The following is a 20,812-nucleotide window of genomic DNA, read 5'->3' as shown; positions in this document are numbered from 1 at the left end:
CAAATATTTCTTAGAATCACTCTAAAGCAAGTTGGAGTTTTCCTGCTGTGTTTTTAGGTTGGGTTGTGAGAACATCCAGCTGTGTTTGAGTTCTCCCTCCTGCTGGCCTTGGGCGGTCGACCTCCACCGCTCAACCAGCTCTCCCTGCGCCCCCCTCCCTGTTCTCCTCTTCCTAGGTTTTCCTCTCATTCAAACCCACCTGCATTCTTCTCTCTTCTATCTCAAACAGAATAAACTGTTGCAATTCTCTAAAGCAACATGTGCTCAGCTGTGATAGAGAGTAAATGTTTTCAAAAAGGAATCTGGTTTGCTTTCACTCTATCTACTAAAACCCCCATGTGCAATAAGAAAAAATATCTACAGATATGCTCTACAACAGGGGTGTCAAACTCAATCGCACAGGGGGGCTAAATCCAAAACACACCTTAGATCGCAGGCCGAACAGGATAAACATTTATTGAACAAGTTAAAATTAAATGTTTAAAACTGAAAAAATGTAGCCTTTAAATGCAGATCAAACCGGCGTTAACCGCTGTACCAAAATATGGTATAATTCTCTCTATTTTATTTATGGTTTTAGTTATTAATTTTTTTACATTTTACACAAAAGTGAGTGGTGTGTCAAACTATTAAAAAAAAAAAATCATAGCACTTTGGTGCCCTAGGCGGCCGCCTAGATCGCCTATGCTTAGGGCCTGCTCTACCTGTGCGGTCCACGTCCCAGTACTGGACCGGCACCGGTTTGCGACCCAGAGGTTGGGGAACCCTGATTTCATTTGACATCAATAAATAACAAGTTTGGGACACCCAAAATGTAAATTTTTGATGTGGAGGATCCTTAGCCATGTCTCAATAGATAATGATTTGGGAATAAGAATGTGTTGCAATATGTTACCCCCGCAAGATAACATCGGGGCGTAAATAACAAAAATATAAAATCCTCTGGCACGCCGGATATAATTACCCAACGGGTGAGACCTGCTCTACAATGACATTTTTTTTTTTTAAATATTGACTGAGTTTGGGTTTTTGTGGGCCCAGGGTCAGTTTGGAGGCTAACAAAAGAACTGCGTCTAAACTCAAGTGTTCAAGTTTTCCAGAAAGCCACACATAACCAGATATGAGCAAAGAATGAAGAAGAGTGGAATACAAAGTAACATTCTATGAGGGTCTCGGTCGCATGCCCAGACTGACAGACGTCTCTGAAAGTGTTCAGGGGGCTGGGCCGGATGCGGCCCGCGGGCCGTAGTTTGGGAACTCCTGTTTTAAAGTAAAATAAATTACAAACAAAGCACAAGGAAGCTGTAAAAAACAGAATATCAGCCTTAATAGACAAATAAAACCCATTTTCTCTTCTGAAATGCACCTAAATACTGATTTATGATCTGTACTTCATTATAAGAACTGGCTGCACACTTCAAGGTATCACATCAAGGACGGTCTGACTTTGAACTTCCACTACTCCAGTCCAATCTACTGTAGAGCCAGTATAAACAAAAAAAGTCTATGGGTGACATTAAAAAAATGACTGTTGAAGTTTACAGGAAGTGATAAACCTCAACTTGAACCTAACCTTGGTTACAGTTAATGATGCTTCACTTGACGCCTCAACCGTCTCTTACCTTTAAAGTGACCCGGCACACAATGTAACCCCTAAAAATGTGCTTTAAAATATTTTTTCTTTCTGTGAGTAATCTATTACTTTATTATAATGTGTTTTCTTTGATAGATACAAAGGACTAATACCACCTGCTAATTAAAACTAAAGAAAAGTGGATTTTCCAATGAAATTCCGCTCTTATCTGCTTCAGTAAGATAATGACTTGACAGCATTCCTCAGTTTGGCATTTTGAGGAAATAACTCACACCGGCAGTACACCTTCCTCCCGTCAGGTAGCCGGCAAAGTCAGCCATTTCCTCCCAATCTATTAGTGAGGCCTGGAAACCCGTTTCACCTTGTTCTTCTGCAGTGTCAGCCGGCGCTCCTTCACACCCGCCCCCCAACTCGTGTCTCCTCCCCTCCATCTCTCAACAAGTACACATTCTCCTTGCTCTTACGCATTTTCTGAAAGGTTTAGTCACCGCTAGCTGATCTGTCCTGCAGCCCGCCCAGGGAAACACATGAGGAGGAAGAGGAGGGGAGTAGGGGGGGGGGTGATGGCAAGCCTGCCAGATTAAGCCTATAGGAGCAAAAGTGGGGCCGGCCGACTCTACAGGAGCCATCTGTTTTGCCTTGATCTTAGACTGTTTGGGCAACAACTGTGTCTCATTCAGCAGGTAAGTCCTTTTGTTTTCCCCTGACAGCAGCCCAGTGATGCCACACGTAAGACATCTTTGTTTGAGTCATGCGTCGATATGTGATGTTTCTACGTGAAGAGACTTGTTCAGAACCTTTATGCAAAAAGAGAGAAAAACACGAGGTTTATATTTCACTTTTACCCTAAGTTGTAATCTTGGCTTTACACTGCTGGTTCATTTTCCCCTCAGTGACTTCTCATTTAAATCTGCTCTGTATTCATCTGAGAATAATGAGACCCCCCCCTTTTGCATACTGTTTTTGTAAAAGAGCAGCTTCTTGGAAAGAGCTCTAATCGCCTGTACACTTCACATTCACCATGTAGGGGCAATTCTAACGGGATGCCTGGCAGCACTCTGTTTACTTTTCTATGTGATGTAAATTAAATGCAGACTGCATGCAGATTTAGGAAAAGTTTTTCCTTTTTTGTGTTTCTTTGCTAAATAAGTCTCTCAAGGTCGCTTTAAACTGCCACCAACTGCAACTTTTCCCACAAGATCAGCACGGCCTTACTTGTGTAAATATTACACAAAATAATCTGTTGATTTAAAAAAATAAATAAATAAGACCTCCTTTTCCGGTCTGAAAATGTCCTCTAAAGAGGTTCTTTGTGGTTGAATGGGATAATAAAGTTCTGTTCCGGCACGATAAAGGGGTTGTTTGTTTTTCTAATGCGCACCTTGGATGTCTCAGAGCTGTCAGAGGTGTGTATTAAAGAAATGCTCCGCGAACGAGTCAGAGAAATGTTGGGCATCTTCTGCCTGAATGGTGTAAAGTGCTGTAAATCACCCAGCCAGGAATTGCAGTCGGATTCCTCTTTACTGTGAGGTCACCACTATCTTGTGTGAAACAGATCCAGACTTGAACAGCTCCGGCTCAGCCAGATGTTCAGTTTGACTGCATACCCCCGGCTTGATGGCATGTAATCAACACTGCACTCTGCATTAAGACGCTAGCTTTAACAGACAGGCAGCAAAACTCTAATCATCTTGTTCTACCTGTGCCGTAGTCTAATGACCTTCTTCCTTTACTTTACGATGTTTTTACAAGTCGCTCATATTTTCTGTTGGTTTCAGGTTTGTTGTCGCGGGCTAAGAAAGATGGCGATCCGACAGATCAAGCTCAAGCACCTTTGGACTTATGTTCTGATTTATGAAAAAGTCTAAAACTAGATTATGATGGAGACTCCACATCAGTTTTGGACACGAGAAAGCCCAATGAGGAGTGATGCTACCTCAGGTAACCCCTCGCAAAACCACAGAGGGAATCACCGTTTCCCTGACGACCACGGAACAGACGGGAACATCCACGATTTTAGGAAGAGCCTTCTTCGTTTTGAGTGTACCAACGTAGGGTGTTTGAAAAGTCTTTGCTGTCCGGAGTCTAAGCTAGCCACGGTGGAGATTTCTGATGAAGCGATCAAGTCAGAATCGCCTGATTTGAACGAGAAGTTTCCAGAAGTCCTGCACCTTGAAACAGAGGATTTTAAGAATATAGAACCAGCATCAGAAGCTATTCGCCCAACAGTCCCACGGAGAATCCTAGATGATGTGAAGGTGTGTGAGAAACAGACAAACTCAACTTTTTCAGACAGCGGCGCCCACTCCGCCACTATCGCTGTCCACGAGAGCTCCGAGGTTGAACAACCATCACCGGACGAGGGGATGGAAAAGAACGGCCCACATGAGGGCTTCGGAGATGAGGATGATGATGTTTCACAAGAGCGACTTCAGAGTAACCTTTTACTTGATCAACAAACAAGTAAAGACAAAGAAAAGAGGAAGGATTGTGTGGTAACTGACGACATAATCAGCTGTTACGGTCATGAAGCGGATGTAGGAGCGAGCAGCCAGGAGGTATGCTTAAAATAGGTCATAATTCTGTTATTTACCCAATTTGTGTCTGTGCAAATTCCTTTCAATGTGATCTTTTTCTATTTCAGGAATTTTACAATGTTTTTTTTGTTATTAATATGAACCTTTATTTAACCAGAATATTCTCGTTTAAGATTAAAAAACACTTTTGTAAGGCAGTCCAGTCCAAGAGGCAGCCAGTCAGTTCACACCTCACAGATACATCAAAACATTAGAACAATAACAACAATACAACATAACATTCAGAAAATGAAAATACTTCTTTAAGACTGGACACATTTGGTTCGCTTAAAGTGAACCAGAGTGAACCTGGAACAAGTTTCCAGTCTAAATACACCCAAGTGGACCAGGAACCACTCTCTGACCCATCTTTTGAGGTGGTCTCGGTAAGTTTCCATTCGGATTGAGTTTCCTCAGTCTGAAAAGGCTCCATCCTCAGAGTGGAACAACTGAACCAAAGGGCAGGACTTTCATAATTCTTTCTCACGTTGCTTTGCCCCGCCCTCATAATCCCTGGTCAATGACTGAAGAGAAGTGTCACAAACGGGCAGACAGCTGGTTCCAGTTGCAGCAGGTTTATTGAAGAGAAACAGGCAGACAGAAACCAGGCTAAACTAAGAGTCCACAGAGCTAAATCAGAGTAATGTCCAGGTAAGAAGTCGGGGCAGGCGGCAAGGAGGCAGAGTCAGGAACGAAGCAAAGTCAGGTAACAGGTGATCAGATCAGAGTTAAACGCTCAGTATGCTGGCAGGAAGACACAGACAATACTTCGCACTGAGTGTGGTCTGAGTGGTGCTTAAATGTCCTGTGGCTGATGAACTGTTGAGAATCAGGTGTGGAGCCATCCAAACATTGTGGTATTCTGGTGTTGATGGCAGATTGAGTGCAGTCAGTACTCAGGGGATGTCTCCCGCTGATGACCAGAGGGGGAAACAGGGCGTTGACTCTTGACAAGATCTTCAGTCAAATGGTTTTTCTTAAATTAGATGCCAGTTTGATTACAGACCAAATGTGAGGTTCAGGACTCGGTCTGGACCAACAGACTATTCCAGCCTGAATACACTCTAAAACATAAAACAGCAAGTCATTTTTTTTTTAAAATTGTGGCCTTTTGATAGGCCGGCGACCTGTCCAGGGTGTACCCCGCCTTCACCCAACAGTAGCCAGGTTAGGCTCTGGCAACCCTGTGACCCTGAAAGAGAAAAAACTGGTTTATAAAAATGAATGAATGGATGAATAAAAGTGAAAGCTGTTATCAAGAAAAACTGTTGAAGTATTTTGTTTGAGTTTGCCCTTGAAAACATTTATGCCTAGTTTCCACTGAGCGGTCCAGACTGGACTGGTACAGTATTTTGAGCGTTTCCATTATAAATTGAACCTATTAGGCCGGACCAATTCGTTCCATTTTTGGTCCCCCGTTGGGTATAGGTCTATAGAAAAACAGAATGAACCAGTTAGGGCAGAGCTACTGTCACACAATGAAATCCATTGATTGGCAGAAAGGTTTTACGACAACAGGAAGCATCTGACCAGAGCTTTTCCCGACTCAAGACCCAAGCCAACAGTTTTGTCCTCTCTTTGACTGTCTTTACCTCCCGAAATCTTCTTGCAAAGAATAATACATTCTTTGCATACTGAAAGGAGTCAGAGCTCTGACTCCTCCTCTGGTCACACTCAATGGAAGTGCTCACTTGAATTAGCCAAACCATTCTTAACCGGCCGGGAGCGGACCGGTCCGGACCGCTCAGTGGAAACGAGGCATTAGTTTGGTGGCCTCCAACTTTTTTTACAAGTTGCTAAAGTAAAATGTATTGTACCAAAACAATACATTAAATTTGGATATAATTTAAAAAGTATGCAATAAAACATAACATTTTTATTGCACCAAATCCATATGGAATCATTTGGAAAAAATAAAAATAAAGATAAACTGTTTAGGTGTTCAAAAACAAAGATGCTAAAAATTAGAAAAGCACACACTTTTAATAATATTCTACATTTATGAGATTTATAAACATATCAAGTATTTTAAATAAAAAACTTCAAATTTGATTTAAATTGAGATTTTAATTAAACTTTACTTTGTGTCAGTACTACAGCAGAGAAACGTGTGTGTTTTTGTGTGTGTGTGCGTACTTGCTTCACATTTGTTCTCCTACACAGTTCCAGGAGGAATCTAAACAGCTTCTGCTTTGTTTCCACTCCCTTAGCTGGCACTGGTGTTTTGACAGAGAATTGAGCCCCAAAGTTAGCTCTCCATTACTGAACTCTCTCCTCCTTATGCTCTCCTCCTTTCTTCAGGCTGTCCTTTTCACACAACCTCCACCACAAATACCTCAAAGCTCATCTCTGCCCTTTAAGAAATGAAGCACCATGACATACGAGTTACACAACCTCAGCAGCTGAGAAATGTTGTGCTTTTCCACAGTTTTAACATCCTGCTTGACATTATAGCTTCTCTGTTGGTGAGATGTTGAGGTGATGCCAGGTTTGTGCTCGGAACGACATCGGGCTCTGAATGGGTTGTTTTGGAGAGGAGAGGAAGAATGCGGAGAATCCAGGGAGTCTGTTGTAAATATTATCAAAAGGCGAACAGTGGATGCTTCTCATGCTGTCACGCCACAAACTCTCTACTTGTGTGTAATTATCACTGTGGAAAAGCTCATTTATTATGAAGGAGCACTTGTGTTATCTTCCGTCCAAAAGTGAGACAAAATTATAATAAAAGATTAAAGCAAAAAAAAAAAAAAGCTTCCATAATACAAGAAATAAGATTTCAAACTTGCAAGGTTTTCCACATTAACATTAAAGGTAGGAGAGTCAGTGCAGTTGTCACCATGAACCATATGAGGGCACCATCTGCATAACATTCCGTCGTCCTGAAAATTCCCACATTTCTACACCTGTCACTCCGGCTCTGAGATACACCCCTGTCACTGCATATTAGCAGCTAATTTATTCTCCCGAGTCGCCAGGTAGCTGTTGCCCTTTCGCATGACCGGCTGCTACATTCGGATACCTCCATGGTGATCTCTGGCACTCTGTGGGTGGCGCAGACTAGGCACTGAGCCCAGAGCTCACACACTTAACTCCTCATTTCCATGTCAAAGCAGCAACGCCGGGATCCACAATGTGGGCAATTTGTGCTGATAAAGTTATAGTTAGATCTCTTCTTTTTTTTTTTTTTTTTGGACTCCCCAAACGATAACATGAAGTCTATAGGAATGACTCATACCAGTTTAGTTGCTATGGCGTGAGGGGAGAAGCGTCACCAGTGTCTTCTCCTGGAATTTGCGCACTTCTGAGTAGAATTGTCCGCATTCCCGAGCAGCACCTTGAGGGGATGTGGCTGAAAAGAGACAGTGTGTCTGTTCCAGATTCGGCTTGTGCTTGAGCCAGAGTGGGGCATCTGTTTCTTGAATTTGTGTTTGTCTGACACCAGGGGTTAATTAGCAGTCCGGCTCAAAAGAGCTTCAGCTTCCTCCTCGTATACATTTGGCTCCTTAGGCTGGTGGTTTTCCTGTCCTCTAAGAGTGAACGTACACAATACGGATGAAAACTCCTTTTATTTGTGGAGGGCCGAGCAGTCCAAACATCCTGATTCCAGCCTTAAACATTTCATATTCCCTAGTCACCACGCCGGAAAGACGGACGTAGCAGGGAAAGGAAGTTTTATTTTTTCCTCTTGGTGACCCAGGTGATCCCTCGGGCCTCAGAGGTCAGCAGGGGATTGGCTAGATTTAGGCCATTCCTTAGGGATTGAGTAAAGGGAGACACTTTCTCCCAGTGTTGGGTCAGTCAGCTGACCCTGGGTGGTCAGCAGGCAAAGTGGTGCCTGGTGTCCTGTCTGGTAATCCATCACAATTTAGGGATAAACGGGAACGTTTGTCAGGACATGAATGAAGCGAGATTTCACTGTCAACCTCAGAAAAATCATATTTTCTTTGTCAGGAATGACATTTTTCTCAACTTGTTTGAAACATTTGCTAATGACCAGGATGACATTCCTGTAATGTGAGCGTTCTGTGTCGAGATAACCTTGACCTCACAAAGATTTTTTCATGACTAGATTTTATTTTTTTTTACCTCTAATTATGATAAAGTAGCACACAATTAAATTCCTGAGATAAACTGATCATTTATATTCATATATCATGATGTTCTGCTTAGTTAATGCATAAAAAAATTGTCATTTAAAACATTTCTATGTGTGCTGTCTATAATTTCTAGTAATTCCATTTGATAAACTCACTTCAGATGCTTAAAGTATTCATGGGCGTTGTCGTATACAATAATGACAAAATATTTGGCCTGAAAATTGTTTTTAGCTCTCAGATCTGGATAAATGCTTTTGTGTGTCGGCTCTAAAGTTATGCATGCGCCAAGAATCACACCCCACACTCCAATCTTCTCTTGAAAACAATAAAGTGGTGTCAAATTGGTTTGATTTAAACCATTTTTTACTCATGTAAATATAAAAATTACCTAATTTAGATCAAATTAACCCTGGAAAACCTTAAGAACAATTTCCTTCTGGCATTTTAAAGTTGATTTTACAGTTTTTTCCCCCTGTTTTGGGGTTTTGAAACAGTTAACAGCTGCCACTAAATAATAATTAAAAAAATAGGCAAAAAAATAAAATGTAAAAACTTAATAGTAAATGAATAGAGGCTAAATCTGACCCCATGGGTTAAATACAGGTCCAAACCTGGAGTTAGTTAAAATATAAAAGTGTATGAAACATAAAGTCAAATGTTGCAGCAAATTCTGGAATTATGAGATATTATGGGATGTAACTGAAAATAAGACAAGCAAACAAGTCAATATTTTTATGAATACTTATTATTATAATACTATTAAAATTAACGCATATGGATGAGGATGATGATGTTAATAAAGAACACACCTTATGATACATAATTTGGTTAAGGAAGCTCAGCTTTCAAGCATGTCTTGCAATATTGTTTTTGCAAGTATTATAAGTTTGCATCTTATTTATTGTATTGTAATTATGAGCATGATTGAAACAAATTTAATGAAAAAATGATCTCACTTATTTATTCCTTGCTGAAGTAAAGCTTGTGTTTCTACCAGTTAAACCTCTAATTTGTCTGTACCAACTATGAAAATGGTCTAATGTTTTACGTCTAATATTTGTTTCTGTTAAGTAAAAAATAATTTTCTAAAATTTCATGCTGTGATTCTTGAAATTGTTCTTCTGAGTTTCTATCTAATGAAAAAATTGTGAATTACAAGCTATTAAGAAACTGATTAGGAAACGGATATTTATCCTGCTTGTCAGACCAACTTTCTGCTTGGTTGATTTATTACACAGGACATGCACATGTTCAAATGCTGTAGACTCTTTCTTGTGTAACTGTCTTAATTATAATAGATTTAAGAAACACTGAGATCAATTATTAGAGAACACGTTAACGTCATCACATGCACAATTCTTGTCCCTCCTCATGGTTCTGTAAAGGCCACTTTCTGCTGCAGGTAACATTTTCTGATCATTTCTGAATTTGTCTTTTTTTGATTAACCAAAAATGCATTTGTGAGTCATCCTTTGGGTGACTTGTCTTTTTAATTTAATTTTTTTATTTTGTGTAAGTCACTTGTAAGTGGCTAAACAGGCAAACACAACCAAAACAAAACATCTGCTCTGAGAATGATGAGGTGTAAAATATGGGCTAAAAACATTTAATGAAAGGATTTAAAAAGACAAGGAAATGCTTGCTTTGGATCACTTTAAAGTAGACTTTTTAGGTCTTCCATAAAACTGAGGTTTCCATGTATTACAGGGATGTCAAAGGTTCAGGTTCAAGAAAAACACTGGCCCCTTTAAAATAAAATAAAAATGTCTTCCTCATTTGTAGATTTTCTTTAAATAAGCAAAAAAATCTGCCAATGGAAGTTTAAAAAAAGAGTTTTCCAAGAATTAATATTTTAAGAAAAAGATTGTAGTCATGATTTTTTTTTCAAACTAAGATTATTTAACATTTAAAACACTTTCTTGATCCCACTTCACAATCCACAATGTTTTAGCTATGACACGATGTCTTCATTTTAATTAAAAATAAATAAATAAATAAAACTTTAAGGACTTAAATGTCTTTATGAGACCCCTAATTCCTGCGACAGACTGGCGACCTGTTCAGGATAAACCCCGCCTTCGCCCATCAGTAGCCGGGTTAGGCTCCGGCACCCCCGCGACCCCGAAAGGGACAAAGAAGATGAAGGAATAAAAGAATGAGACCCCTAACTTAGCTTTTTAAAATATTACCAGCAGATACATTTATTTATTTATCTACTTACTTAGTTACTTATTATATGTAATTATTCTTGCTGTTACCAATATAAGAATGACCTTAGGTTAAGGAGGTTAATGTTGCACAAAAATAACAAAATGCTCAATGAACTGTTTCTTAAAAAAAAAAGCAGAAGTTAAGAAATATTTTTTCTCGAAATGAGACTTTTTACTTTCTGAGGATTCCATTTTTACAGCATCCCCTATTTTGTTTGACTCAGATTAGCCTTAATGTCAAGAAAGGTCAAAGAAGGCCAAACTTTCTGTGACGACTAAATGTGATCCTTAACAGAAATGACTGCAAACCAAGAGATTTAGTCTCTTCCTGTGCTAGAAAAGCCTCCAAATCTTTGGCAGCAGTTGTGTGTTCTCTCTTATCTGAGTGCCACCCCCTCTGTTATCCGCAGGAGTCTCCGCAGGTCGAGTCCCCCTGGTCAGAGTCAATGAACCAGCTGATGAGGAAACTCGATCAGCTATATCAGGACATAGAGGAAGCTCTAAGTGCAAGCTCATCCCCAGCTGACACGCCCTGCATGACTCGCAAGAAACCGGTGAGAAAGAGTTCCACACATTTTCTAATATGCATGTGTGATAAAGAACATTTGCAGTGTGCATACATTCAACAGTATCCCTTTGGGTACATGGTGTACCTGTACTTTAGGTCTCTGTGAGTTAAATCCCTCATTTGAAATGCAGCACGCTCAATGCTTTATGGTGTGTCCACTGTCACGGTTGATAGTGTACACATTCCTCTGAAGCCTGCGCTGCATACTTGGTCATGCTCTTTAAGCGTCCTTAAATCACTCATGTTTGCTCTAGGAGAGAAAATCCACGATAATGCCAGCTACAGGCAGCAGGTGGTCAAAAATTCATGATCCAAAAAAAAAATCTGCACATCAGGTGAGGATTTAAACATCTTCTCTGGAACTAAGTAGATGTGACTAATAAATTGCAGAACATGATGCAGTAAAGTTGATCTTTATGTTGGACTAGCCATCTTGAAGCCTCCATCTTCGTAGATGGGATTCTGGGGTCTACAATCAGCAAAAAACAGACAGCTATTGTACCTTCGACCTCGCGTCTGACACTATGTAACTCTGTTTCTAAAAAGAGCCCTTCTTATGGTGGAGTGTTTCATGAAATATGCTCCAAGAGTTGGGATTCAGGGACAAAAGTGCTCTTTTGGGCTCCATATGTCACCGCACAGAAGAGCTGTTGTCTCAGAGGAGAGTTTGTATGATTTGGTCCATTAGGAATGGCTGAGTGAGGCTTACATGCCTCCCAGGCATCTGCATAACCATTCCAGGCATTCACTATTACTTGCTTTAACTAATGGTAGGCGACTGGCCAAGACAAGACATCTTTACTGGGATATTTGACAAGGTCGTAATCTCTGTCCTCTCCAAAGACGATCCACACATAGAGGCTTTTTTGTGAGTCTCTGTCAAGCTGATTTGAGAGTGGACACTTCACTTCCCCAGCTTCTGATCTGAGTCTTTTTTCTTCTTTTTTTCCACTGGGCCCCATTGAGTGCATCCTGTCCTCGTCTGCTCGGACACAGAGAGATAGATCCAGCCTTGATTGTTGTTGTAACTTTTTTTTTTTTTTGCAGGAGGGTGCTGTTTTAGAGTCTACACTGGACCTAAATGAAAAAGTTCTTCAAAGACCGGATGGAGGGGAATGTCAAAGCTTAGACAGATCTTCTGCTTCTTGCAGTCTCTCCATGGGAACAAGGGAACGAACCAATAAGACGGTAGGTTTCTTTGGTCTTTCTGGGACAACAAATACTTTTATAGAGGAGTCATTCGTTGATTCTCTGTTCTTCCAAAAATAATGGTCGTAAATAATTTGTCTGACTAAAAAAAATTTATCTTCTTTTTTTATTCACACCATAATAAAGCTAAATAAAGGGGATTCTCACAGGAGATCATTTCTCTTTTCTATGTACCTGTAAAAATCTGGGACTTGTGTTGGGAATAAAGTCAGCTTTGGCGCTTATAGATGGGCAGCCCTCCTTTCTGCAGGACAAAGTATAGAAATGTCACCATTCAGCTGCCCTAAAAGGAACGGACAACTGAGAGATTCACAGAATGCAGGGCGGGTTCAGTTCGGAGCTTTTCAGGGCGTCTTTTGTGCTTTCATGATGGCTCGGATGCAACTGGGATGGTAAACAACAAGCTTATGAGAAAAGTTGAAAAAAACTTTTCAGAACGAACATTTAGATTGATTTTTGCTTTTTATAAGAAAAGTTTTAAAGCTGTGGAGCCCCTAAAATAAAGCAAAAGCAAAGGAAAACCAGATTCTAGGAGGACATTTTTTCCAAATGTTTTCACATTTCTTTTAACGCATAGCACCTGTCTCTCTATGGATGTCAAATTACCTCTTGAAGATTACAACAGCAGCATTAAAACTTGGCTTTTGAACAGCTGGGAATCTTTCCATATGTTAAAGTCAAGAGCATTTTGGCTGGAGAATATCCTCAACTAAGAAAAACAGCTAAATGTTAAGTGTAGCGAGTTATAAAATGTTATAAAAAGTTGTTAAATTATACAAGTCTGAGCCTTTAAAGGGCCTGCATCATGCAAAATCAATTTTTGAGCTTTTACGTACATTTCAATGTTCATTCTTCACTAAAAACAAACCCGAAGTGGTATTTTGATTCTTTCACCCATTTCTAAGTATTCCTCTAAAAATCTCTGCTCTCAGCACCAAATCCCTTCTCAACCTTTAAAAACAAGCAGGTTCCCACAAGCAGATATCATAAATTGAGACTCTTTCCCAGCACAGCCCGCCAGGCTAACACAAATTCCCAGTGTCTGCCCAACTAGCGGTGCTCAGCTGCTAACTTCACAACTCAGCTGCTAACTTCACAACTCAGCTGCTAACTTTGTCACTCAGCAAGTGGTGCTCAACCACTAACTTAGCTGCTGCTGCGCCGTTCAGCCACTAACTTTGCCACTCAGCTAGTGGTGCTCAGCCACTAACTTTGCAGCTAGCCGCTAACTTTGTCGCTCAGCTGGTGGTGCTTAACTGGTCACTTTGCTACTAGCTGCGCCGCTCAGCAGATTGTGCTCAGCTGCTAACCTTGCCTCTCAGCCGCTCAGCTATTGGTGCTCAACTGCTAACCTCGCTGCTAGCATTGTTGCTCTGTTAAGTGGTGCTCAGCCACTAACTTTGCCACCCAGCTGCTAACTTTGTAACTCTCCTGCTAACTTTGTCACTAGTGGTGCTCAACTGCTAACTTTTATACTAGCTTTGCCACTCAGCAAGTGGTGCTTAGCCGCTAAATTCACCGTTAAGTTCAGCCGCTAACTTTGCCACTTGGCCGCTAGCTTTGCAGCTCAGCTAGTGGTTCTTAACTGTTAACATCGCTGCTCAGCTGCTAGCTTTGCCGCTCAGCTAGTGCTGTTTAACTGCTAACTTTGCCACTAGTTTCACTGCTCAGCTAGCAGTGCTCAGCTGCTAACCTTGTCTCCAGCTACTAGCTTTGTCACTCAGCTAGTGCTGTTTAACCGCTAACTTTGCCACTAGTTTCACTGCTCAACAAGTAGTGCTCAGCTGCTAACGTTATCTCCAGCCGGTAGCTTGGTCTCTCAGCTAGATGTGCTCAATTGCCAACTTTGCCGCCAGCTTTGCTGCTCAGCTTGCAGTGTTCATCCAATAACTTTGCCTCTTAGTTGACCGCTTTTCTGCTCAGCTGACATTGCTCACCCGCTAACTTCGCTGCTAAGGTAGCGTTGCTCAGCCACTAGTCGCTATAACCAGTGTAGCGATGGCCAGGGGTACTAAATGCACATATACGGTATGCCCATCCATCGCTGCAAAAGTCTGGATGATTTTTGTTTTCGTGGGGGAGACACAGACACAATGCTGAGGCCTCCTCTAGGAGGACGTCATGAAATGGGGGGCATCCACAAGCAGCGAAAGGCGGTGCCTCAGAAATCGAGTCGTTTTACTTCTGGGAATGAAAAAACCTCACTAAAATAACTCATATTTCATGAATAATTTGTTCTTTATTGTGACAAAGGTAATATATAATCATATAAATAGATAAAGTTCACTCAGAAAGACTTAAGAAAAGCGTGGTATAGGCTCTTGAAAGTATGAAAACAGCTGTATTGCTATAGCAGCAAAACTGACATGTATTGAGATTTCTTTTTCCCTATTCGGGCCTCATAAAAGCCGTCGGCCATGTGGACTTTCTAAAAATAAAGAGAAACAATCTGATACGGCCAGAATTCTATGGTGAATTTTTGCTCCAACTGGCAAGTGATTCTGCACCTTCACAGCCCATTTCACAGCAAAATTCCAAAATTCATCATCCCTAACAGCCGTTGATGTGTTTGATCTCCATGTAATTCAGTCTATAATGGTTCTGCAGTTGGTGTCATTCATTGGTCTGACTACAGTTGGCAGGAATGGTAAAATATCAACCTGACACAAACTCTAATTGTCATTTACGACTCTGCTCTCAGAAGATGTGATGCAGCTGTTTTTCTTCCCAGAACCACATGTTCAGTAGTCATAACATCGCACATGGAAGCTCCAACGCTGACAGCAACAACTTAAAGATATATTTAAAAAAAAGAAGGGTGATTGATCTCACTTTTTTGTTTGCCAGACAGCTGGCAGTCCACTCAAGGTCCTGCTGTGTGGGGCTAATGCTCACTTGCTTGACCCCATAGAAGGCAGCAGTGAAACTCTGGTTCTCTTGTAACTATCAAGACAATAACTGTAAACCTGTTTCATTCAATCAGTTATTTAGTCATTTTATTATGTAACTGCTTAAAAAAGCCTCATTAAAAACTTTCTTTTGGTGTAGAGGTGATTTAATTCAAGATTCACAGACCTGATTCTGTTTTATTTTTTAATTATTTTTCTTAGAATCTCAATTTACTTGGGAAAAATAGAGGTTGGACCATTTTTATAGTATTTATACTCAGATTTGAACCATAATCTTTGCTTCAAGACCCACTTCAGTCACCTTTTGATCTATTTTCAGTATTTAAAGTTATACCAAATTATTAGAGACAGGGATCTATTAGAGACCGGCGTTTATTCCATCACAGGCAGAATGGTGATGGCTAATAGGTTCTTTTTACGGTGAAATTTGGTCAAGAAATGCAGACAACACCAGATGAACATTTCAGGATTTATTGAAATGAGAACATTGTGTTATGTTCTGATTAGCACTGACTTTGAACGTCTCCTTTCTCTTTGAGCATTATCAATCTCAGTATCAAAAAACCTCTTTGCTTTAGTGCGTATAATTTTCCTGGAGACATGCGCGCCTCTCCGTCATTAATCTATGTTCAAACCAGTTCCTCTAATTTGTTAAATTTTCTTTATAGATGTCCCCTACCATCAGGAAAATTCCACAAAAACATGTTAAAAACCTAATTTTCAACAATTTGTTGTAACATGTCTGGAAAAATTTGGAAGCATTCATCTATGTTTGTCTGACAAACCAAGTATTTTGTGACAATGTCTGGAGGTTGTTGAGGACTTGAATGCAGGAGAATCCCAGGAAAGCCCTACAGGATTTGTCAAATAAATTAAACGATATCTAAAACTGGTATACGAAGGACACCCAAAAAAAAGATAAAACTCAAAACGTGATGTGGCGAGATGCCACAGGGTGACAAGACAGGATCTGACAAGGAGAAAGAGAAACTATGTGCTCATGACACTGAGGGTAATCACAGAAACGAGAAGTAGCATAGATATGATAAGGAACAACCAAAACACAAACACAACCAGGCATGAAGGGTTTTTTTCAGATCCCACAAAAGCTTTGAAACCTAAATTAGAAGCTGTGGTTGTTTCTGTCCTCAGCTCAGCATCTATTATTGGAGACATCAATTCAAGTTCAAGACTCTGACTTTTAATTGCTGTTGGCAGAGATGGGCTCAGGGGGCAAGGCGGCCTGTCACTCGTCTTGACCAGTCTCGTTACTGCCCAGCTGACTTGTCATTTGTGCCGTTGTAGCAGCAATCACTCACCCGCACAGAGCTGTCACTTCCTTTAAACATTCCTGTCGGTTCAAAAGGGGGGAGAAGGCTTTTCGCACTGGCAACGGCCCTCAAAGGGACGCCAAGCTTCTTCTCTGTTGAGGATGTCACTGCTTTTGGTCTGGATCTTTGGCATGTGTCATCCATCTGACTTGTTACTAGCCTGTACCAAGGCAACGTGACTTTAATTTAGGTCAAATCTTGAGTTATGATGAAATGTCTAGATATAGTGTGTTTCAAGATTGCAACACTTTTTATATCTCCTCTGGGGTGCTAGATTTGGTTTCTGGAGATCTAATTTTCAAGTTTATTTCTGAAACTGGGACTCTGGAGTCCTTAGAGGCCAATGCAGAAATAGATTTCTAAAAAAATGAACTTGTGTCTTGATAATACTCAGTTTTTATTCCCAGGCTGTGCTAACAGTCAATACTTAGCAAAAAAAAATCCTAACTATACCTGCTATCTTTTACAGGCTTCACTTGGTTTCTTAATGTAAGAAGGTAAAAATAGATGCATAAAGGCATAAGTCATTTTTTATTGCCCAGTTTGCTACCTTACTTCCCTGAGAAAAATCTTTTTTTTGTGTTTTGGGACAACTAAGTGGTTGAGCCTGCTAACCCTGGAGACACATGCATGGCTGATGGTGTGGGCTGTGACTCCCTCTGTGCTTTAAATCTTTTTTCTTCCATCCGAATAAATGAAATATGGAGTGCTGTACTTTGGCCGCATTTGCACAGTGACCTAAAAAGCATAAAAACATTTACAAGTTAAAGAAAAGAATCAAGAAACTTTGTTTATTATTGTTTCTTTTGCATCGTAGTAGTAACTGTATAGGATGCTCAGTTTAGTTTTACATTTTGTTTAAGGCTAGCAGGAACGGTGAGGCGGGTAAAACCTTTGCAGATGTGTTAGCAGACATTCCTATCTGCTGCATGAAAGCTGGACAGCCAGCTTAGACGGTCAGCAGTGTCACAAAAAAAGAAAAAAAGAAAAGCATTCTGGGAGTTTATGTTCTGCCAGGGAGAAATGTGGAAACAGGACAAGCGAGCAAGCGCATAANNNNCTTTGGTATGACTCGGCCGGGATTTGAACCCACGACCTTCCAATCTCAGGGCGGACACTCTACCACAAGGCCACTGAGCTGGTAAAGGCTAGCAGGAACGGTGAGGCGGGTAAAACCTTTGCAGATGTGTTAGCAGACATTCCTATCTGCTGGACGAAAGCTGGACAGCCAGCTTAGACGGTCAGCAGTGTCACAAAAAAAAGAAAAAAAGAAAAGCATTCTGGGAGTTTATGTTCTGCCAGGGAGAAATGTGGAAACAGGACAAGCGAGCAAGCGCATAAATCAGAGCAGTGGGCCACAGAGGGGAAATGAAAGAGAGTTGGGCAAGAGCAAGAAAGCAGTCCTTCTTGTTGAGAAAAGGAAAAGATTTTTAGTCGTCCAGCTTCTCTGTTTACTTTTATCTGATAAATTCACGTCAAAAGTCGTTTCTAACAACTCAAAAATGTGATTTGTCATGACTTGTTTGTACTTTTTTTAACAATGCAGTGTGTTTTCTTAAGAGAATATTATGTTTTTTTAAAGTTATTATCTACACAGAAGCTCAAATCACTAAATCATAATTTTTAAGATCCTGAAATGAAACATCTATTTTTAGGTTTTCACTACAGCAGTGATTACAGATGATGCTAAACTCTGACCGATAACATACTGTCTCTGCCTTGCAGATGTCCAAAATGATGACTACTGCATCCAATTCAGGTAAGAAGCTTTTTTTCTTTGTTTATTTGACACAGAAAGTGTCATAGTGATGCTCAGGTGATGCTCAGGTGTCTGTACCACTTCATATATTTTGCTGAATGACAATTCAGCAACAGTTTTTAACATATTCCATTGATTAAAATTAAAAAAAATGGAAGAATTTTGATTATTGTCACTTAATTTTTTTAATTGCTTTACTATATGGAGGTTTGGGGAAATGTTGTTAATCCACAAAATCCAATTTTTATTCATGGTAGGATCTTTACTACTGTATAACAAGCCCAAACCACCACTCAATTACTACCAAACTTGGCAATGTCAGTTGGGGTTTATGACAGTATGATAAGTGTGATCTTTAGTTAAAATGGTCAAACATCTGTTGTCTCATCTGTCCAAAGAACATTGTTATGGGTTTTTTCATGGAGTGTTTATTTTTTTTTTTAACTCCCTAAGTAACAAATTGTTAAAAACTTGTTTTCACTGTTTATTATACCTAATATTTTTAATCACAATTTGTGATTTATTTGAAATACAGATTCATTAGAAAAGCCTAAAATTGCTTCTAAATGTTTTTTAAGGAAATACTTTATAATTTTGGACTTTTTCTTGTTTATTTCAGAGATAATAGTGGTTTTCCGTAGTTCTTAATTTTAGCAGTTTTCATCATTTTTGTGTCTTCATACTGTTTTAACTGTTTACCCTGACATTTTTAGGAGTTCAGACTTTTAGCATTTATCTTCTTTTTATATTTTATTTTTTTGCAGTTATTCCATTCATTTTTATTAACTTTGGGGTATTTTTTTAGCTAAACAATCTCTTTACTAGAAGAACTTGTATTCCTATCTGGGCAGTAATCTCCTTTTTTCACTATTTTTCTCCATTTACACTTTACTTTTTTGTCTTAAACATTTACTAAAACAGCTCGAGCTTTCAATCTGCCATTTTTCGATCATTCAGCTTTTTATACTTTTCCTTTCTCTGTAAACTATGCTAATTGTGTGGCTAAAACAGCCTTTCAATGGCATTTTTTGATTTTAAGTTTCATTTTAATATTTTTAACATTAAATAATTAAATTAAAATGTATTATTAACTCATTTAGCAGTGGGAAGTTAACCTAGACATTTTTTACAAGTCTTTTTAAATCTTGCTTTAAATGCTTCAAAACGCTTCCTCAAAACAACTGCGTTCTCAGCGTTCACACATGCACTTTCAAAGGACTTGCATATCTCTAGTTGTCCTTGATTTGTAGCACCTGGCTCCAACTTACAGTCTTAATCCCCATAGAAGCACTAAGACTTTATGTTGTTTTTCACAAACTGCTTCTGCATTTAAGCATGTTTTTTGTGGCATTATACAGTCGCAAATGCATGCATTCTTTCATAAAGTTGTGTTTTCTTTAACTGAAGACTTCAATATTTTTTTAAATTTTGCTGGTGAAAAAATGTATTTTTTCCCTAAATTTATTAGATGGTTTAATGTTATCCTGCATGGAGTTAACACCTCAAAATCACGGAGGATCATGCTGAGCTTTAAGCCCTAATCATTTTTGTAGATTTTAATCTTTTGTACACATAGACAAAATAAAAGACAAGCGTACATTTTGCAGGTTTGCTGAACCTGTGATGGATTTGCAAGCTGTTCAGGGTGAGTGTGCAGCTCAGTGCTCAGTACATACTGGGACTGCAGCCAGACCATAAAAGCTGTTGGAAAAAAAAATGGACGAGTAAATGTGATCACATTCTGGACTAAATGGATATCATGGAGCCAACAGCTTGTGTATTTGGCCCAGACTTGTGCATATCAGCAGTGTTCCACCTGCTTGCTGATGTTGAGTGACTTTTGTTTGCCTTTAAATGAGTTAAAAATGAACATTAACACTGAATTTTGATTGATGGTTCATTCAACCACCGATTGTTTTGGTTTCTTTATATTATTAAACCGATATTAAACCCAAAAAATAAATTACTATTCATGGTGCAGTGGTAGGGCTGTCGACCTCTGATGGGAAGATCGTGGGTTCAATTCCCCCCTTGCCCGCCCATGTGTTGAAGTGTCCTTGGGCAAGACACTGAACCTCACAGCCTCTGGTGGATGGTCAGTGCCAGTTTTTTCAGCGGAGCCGCTACCACTGTGTGAATGTGTGTGTGAATGGGTGAATGGGTCTGTGACTGTGAAGCACTTTGGGGCTTCGAGAAAGATAGAAAGGCGGAATACAAGTATGCGCCATATACCATATAAAATGCACTATTGTGCATTTAAGATGAAACTACAGGAGAAAAAATAGTTGACTATAGCACCCTGCCAAGAGATTCCTTATGCATGTTGATCAATTTAAATGTTACCTTTTACTTATTTTGTTACGGAGCTCCTAAAGGAACATAGAAAAAAAAAATTCTGGTTACTATGTGGTGCCCATCAGATAATACCTGGTGTGGACTATATAGTAGCTGAAAAAAACGTTTTTTTCTTTCTAAATTTGAAGTAAAAATTAAACTTCCTTTTCTTTTTTGAAGTAAAACAATATTTCTGGTTACTACCTGGTGTGACCCAGATAGTAG

The 20,812-nt window shown here is 39.7% G+C and overlaps 1 protein-coding gene across 1 annotated transcript in view; it reads left to right on the top strand.

The window, feature by feature from the left end:
• Positions 1 to 2,148: 2,148 nt before the first annotated feature.
• The window catches only part of stard13b (StAR-related lipid transfer (START) domain containing 13b), an 82,117-nt gene continuing 63,453 nt past the window's right edge, over positions 2,149 to 20,812 (top strand). The window contains exons 1-5 of the mRNA XM_024277423.2: positions 2,149 to 2,277; positions 3,373 to 4,152; positions 10,888 to 11,031; positions 12,093 to 12,233; positions 18,220 to 18,253. Of these exons, the coding sequence (XP_024133191.1) occupies positions 3,472 to 4,152; positions 10,888 to 11,031; positions 12,093 to 12,233; positions 18,220 to 18,253 (1,000 nt within the window). The 5' untranslated portion in view covers positions 2,149 to 2,277; positions 3,373 to 3,471. The remainder of the gene's footprint in view (positions 2,278 to 3,372; positions 4,153 to 10,887; positions 11,032 to 12,092; positions 12,234 to 18,219; positions 18,254 to 20,812) is intronic.

This window comes from Oryzias melastigma, linkage group LG13, assembly GCF_002922805.2.
Source record: "Oryzias melastigma strain HK-1 linkage group LG13, ASM292280v2, whole genome shotgun sequence".
Lineage (NCBI taxonomy): Eukaryota > Metazoa > Chordata > Actinopteri > Beloniformes > Adrianichthyidae > Oryzias > Oryzias melastigma.
The sequence above is the reverse complement of the archived record's forward strand: the minus strand, read 5'-3'. Positions and strand labels throughout refer to the sequence as shown.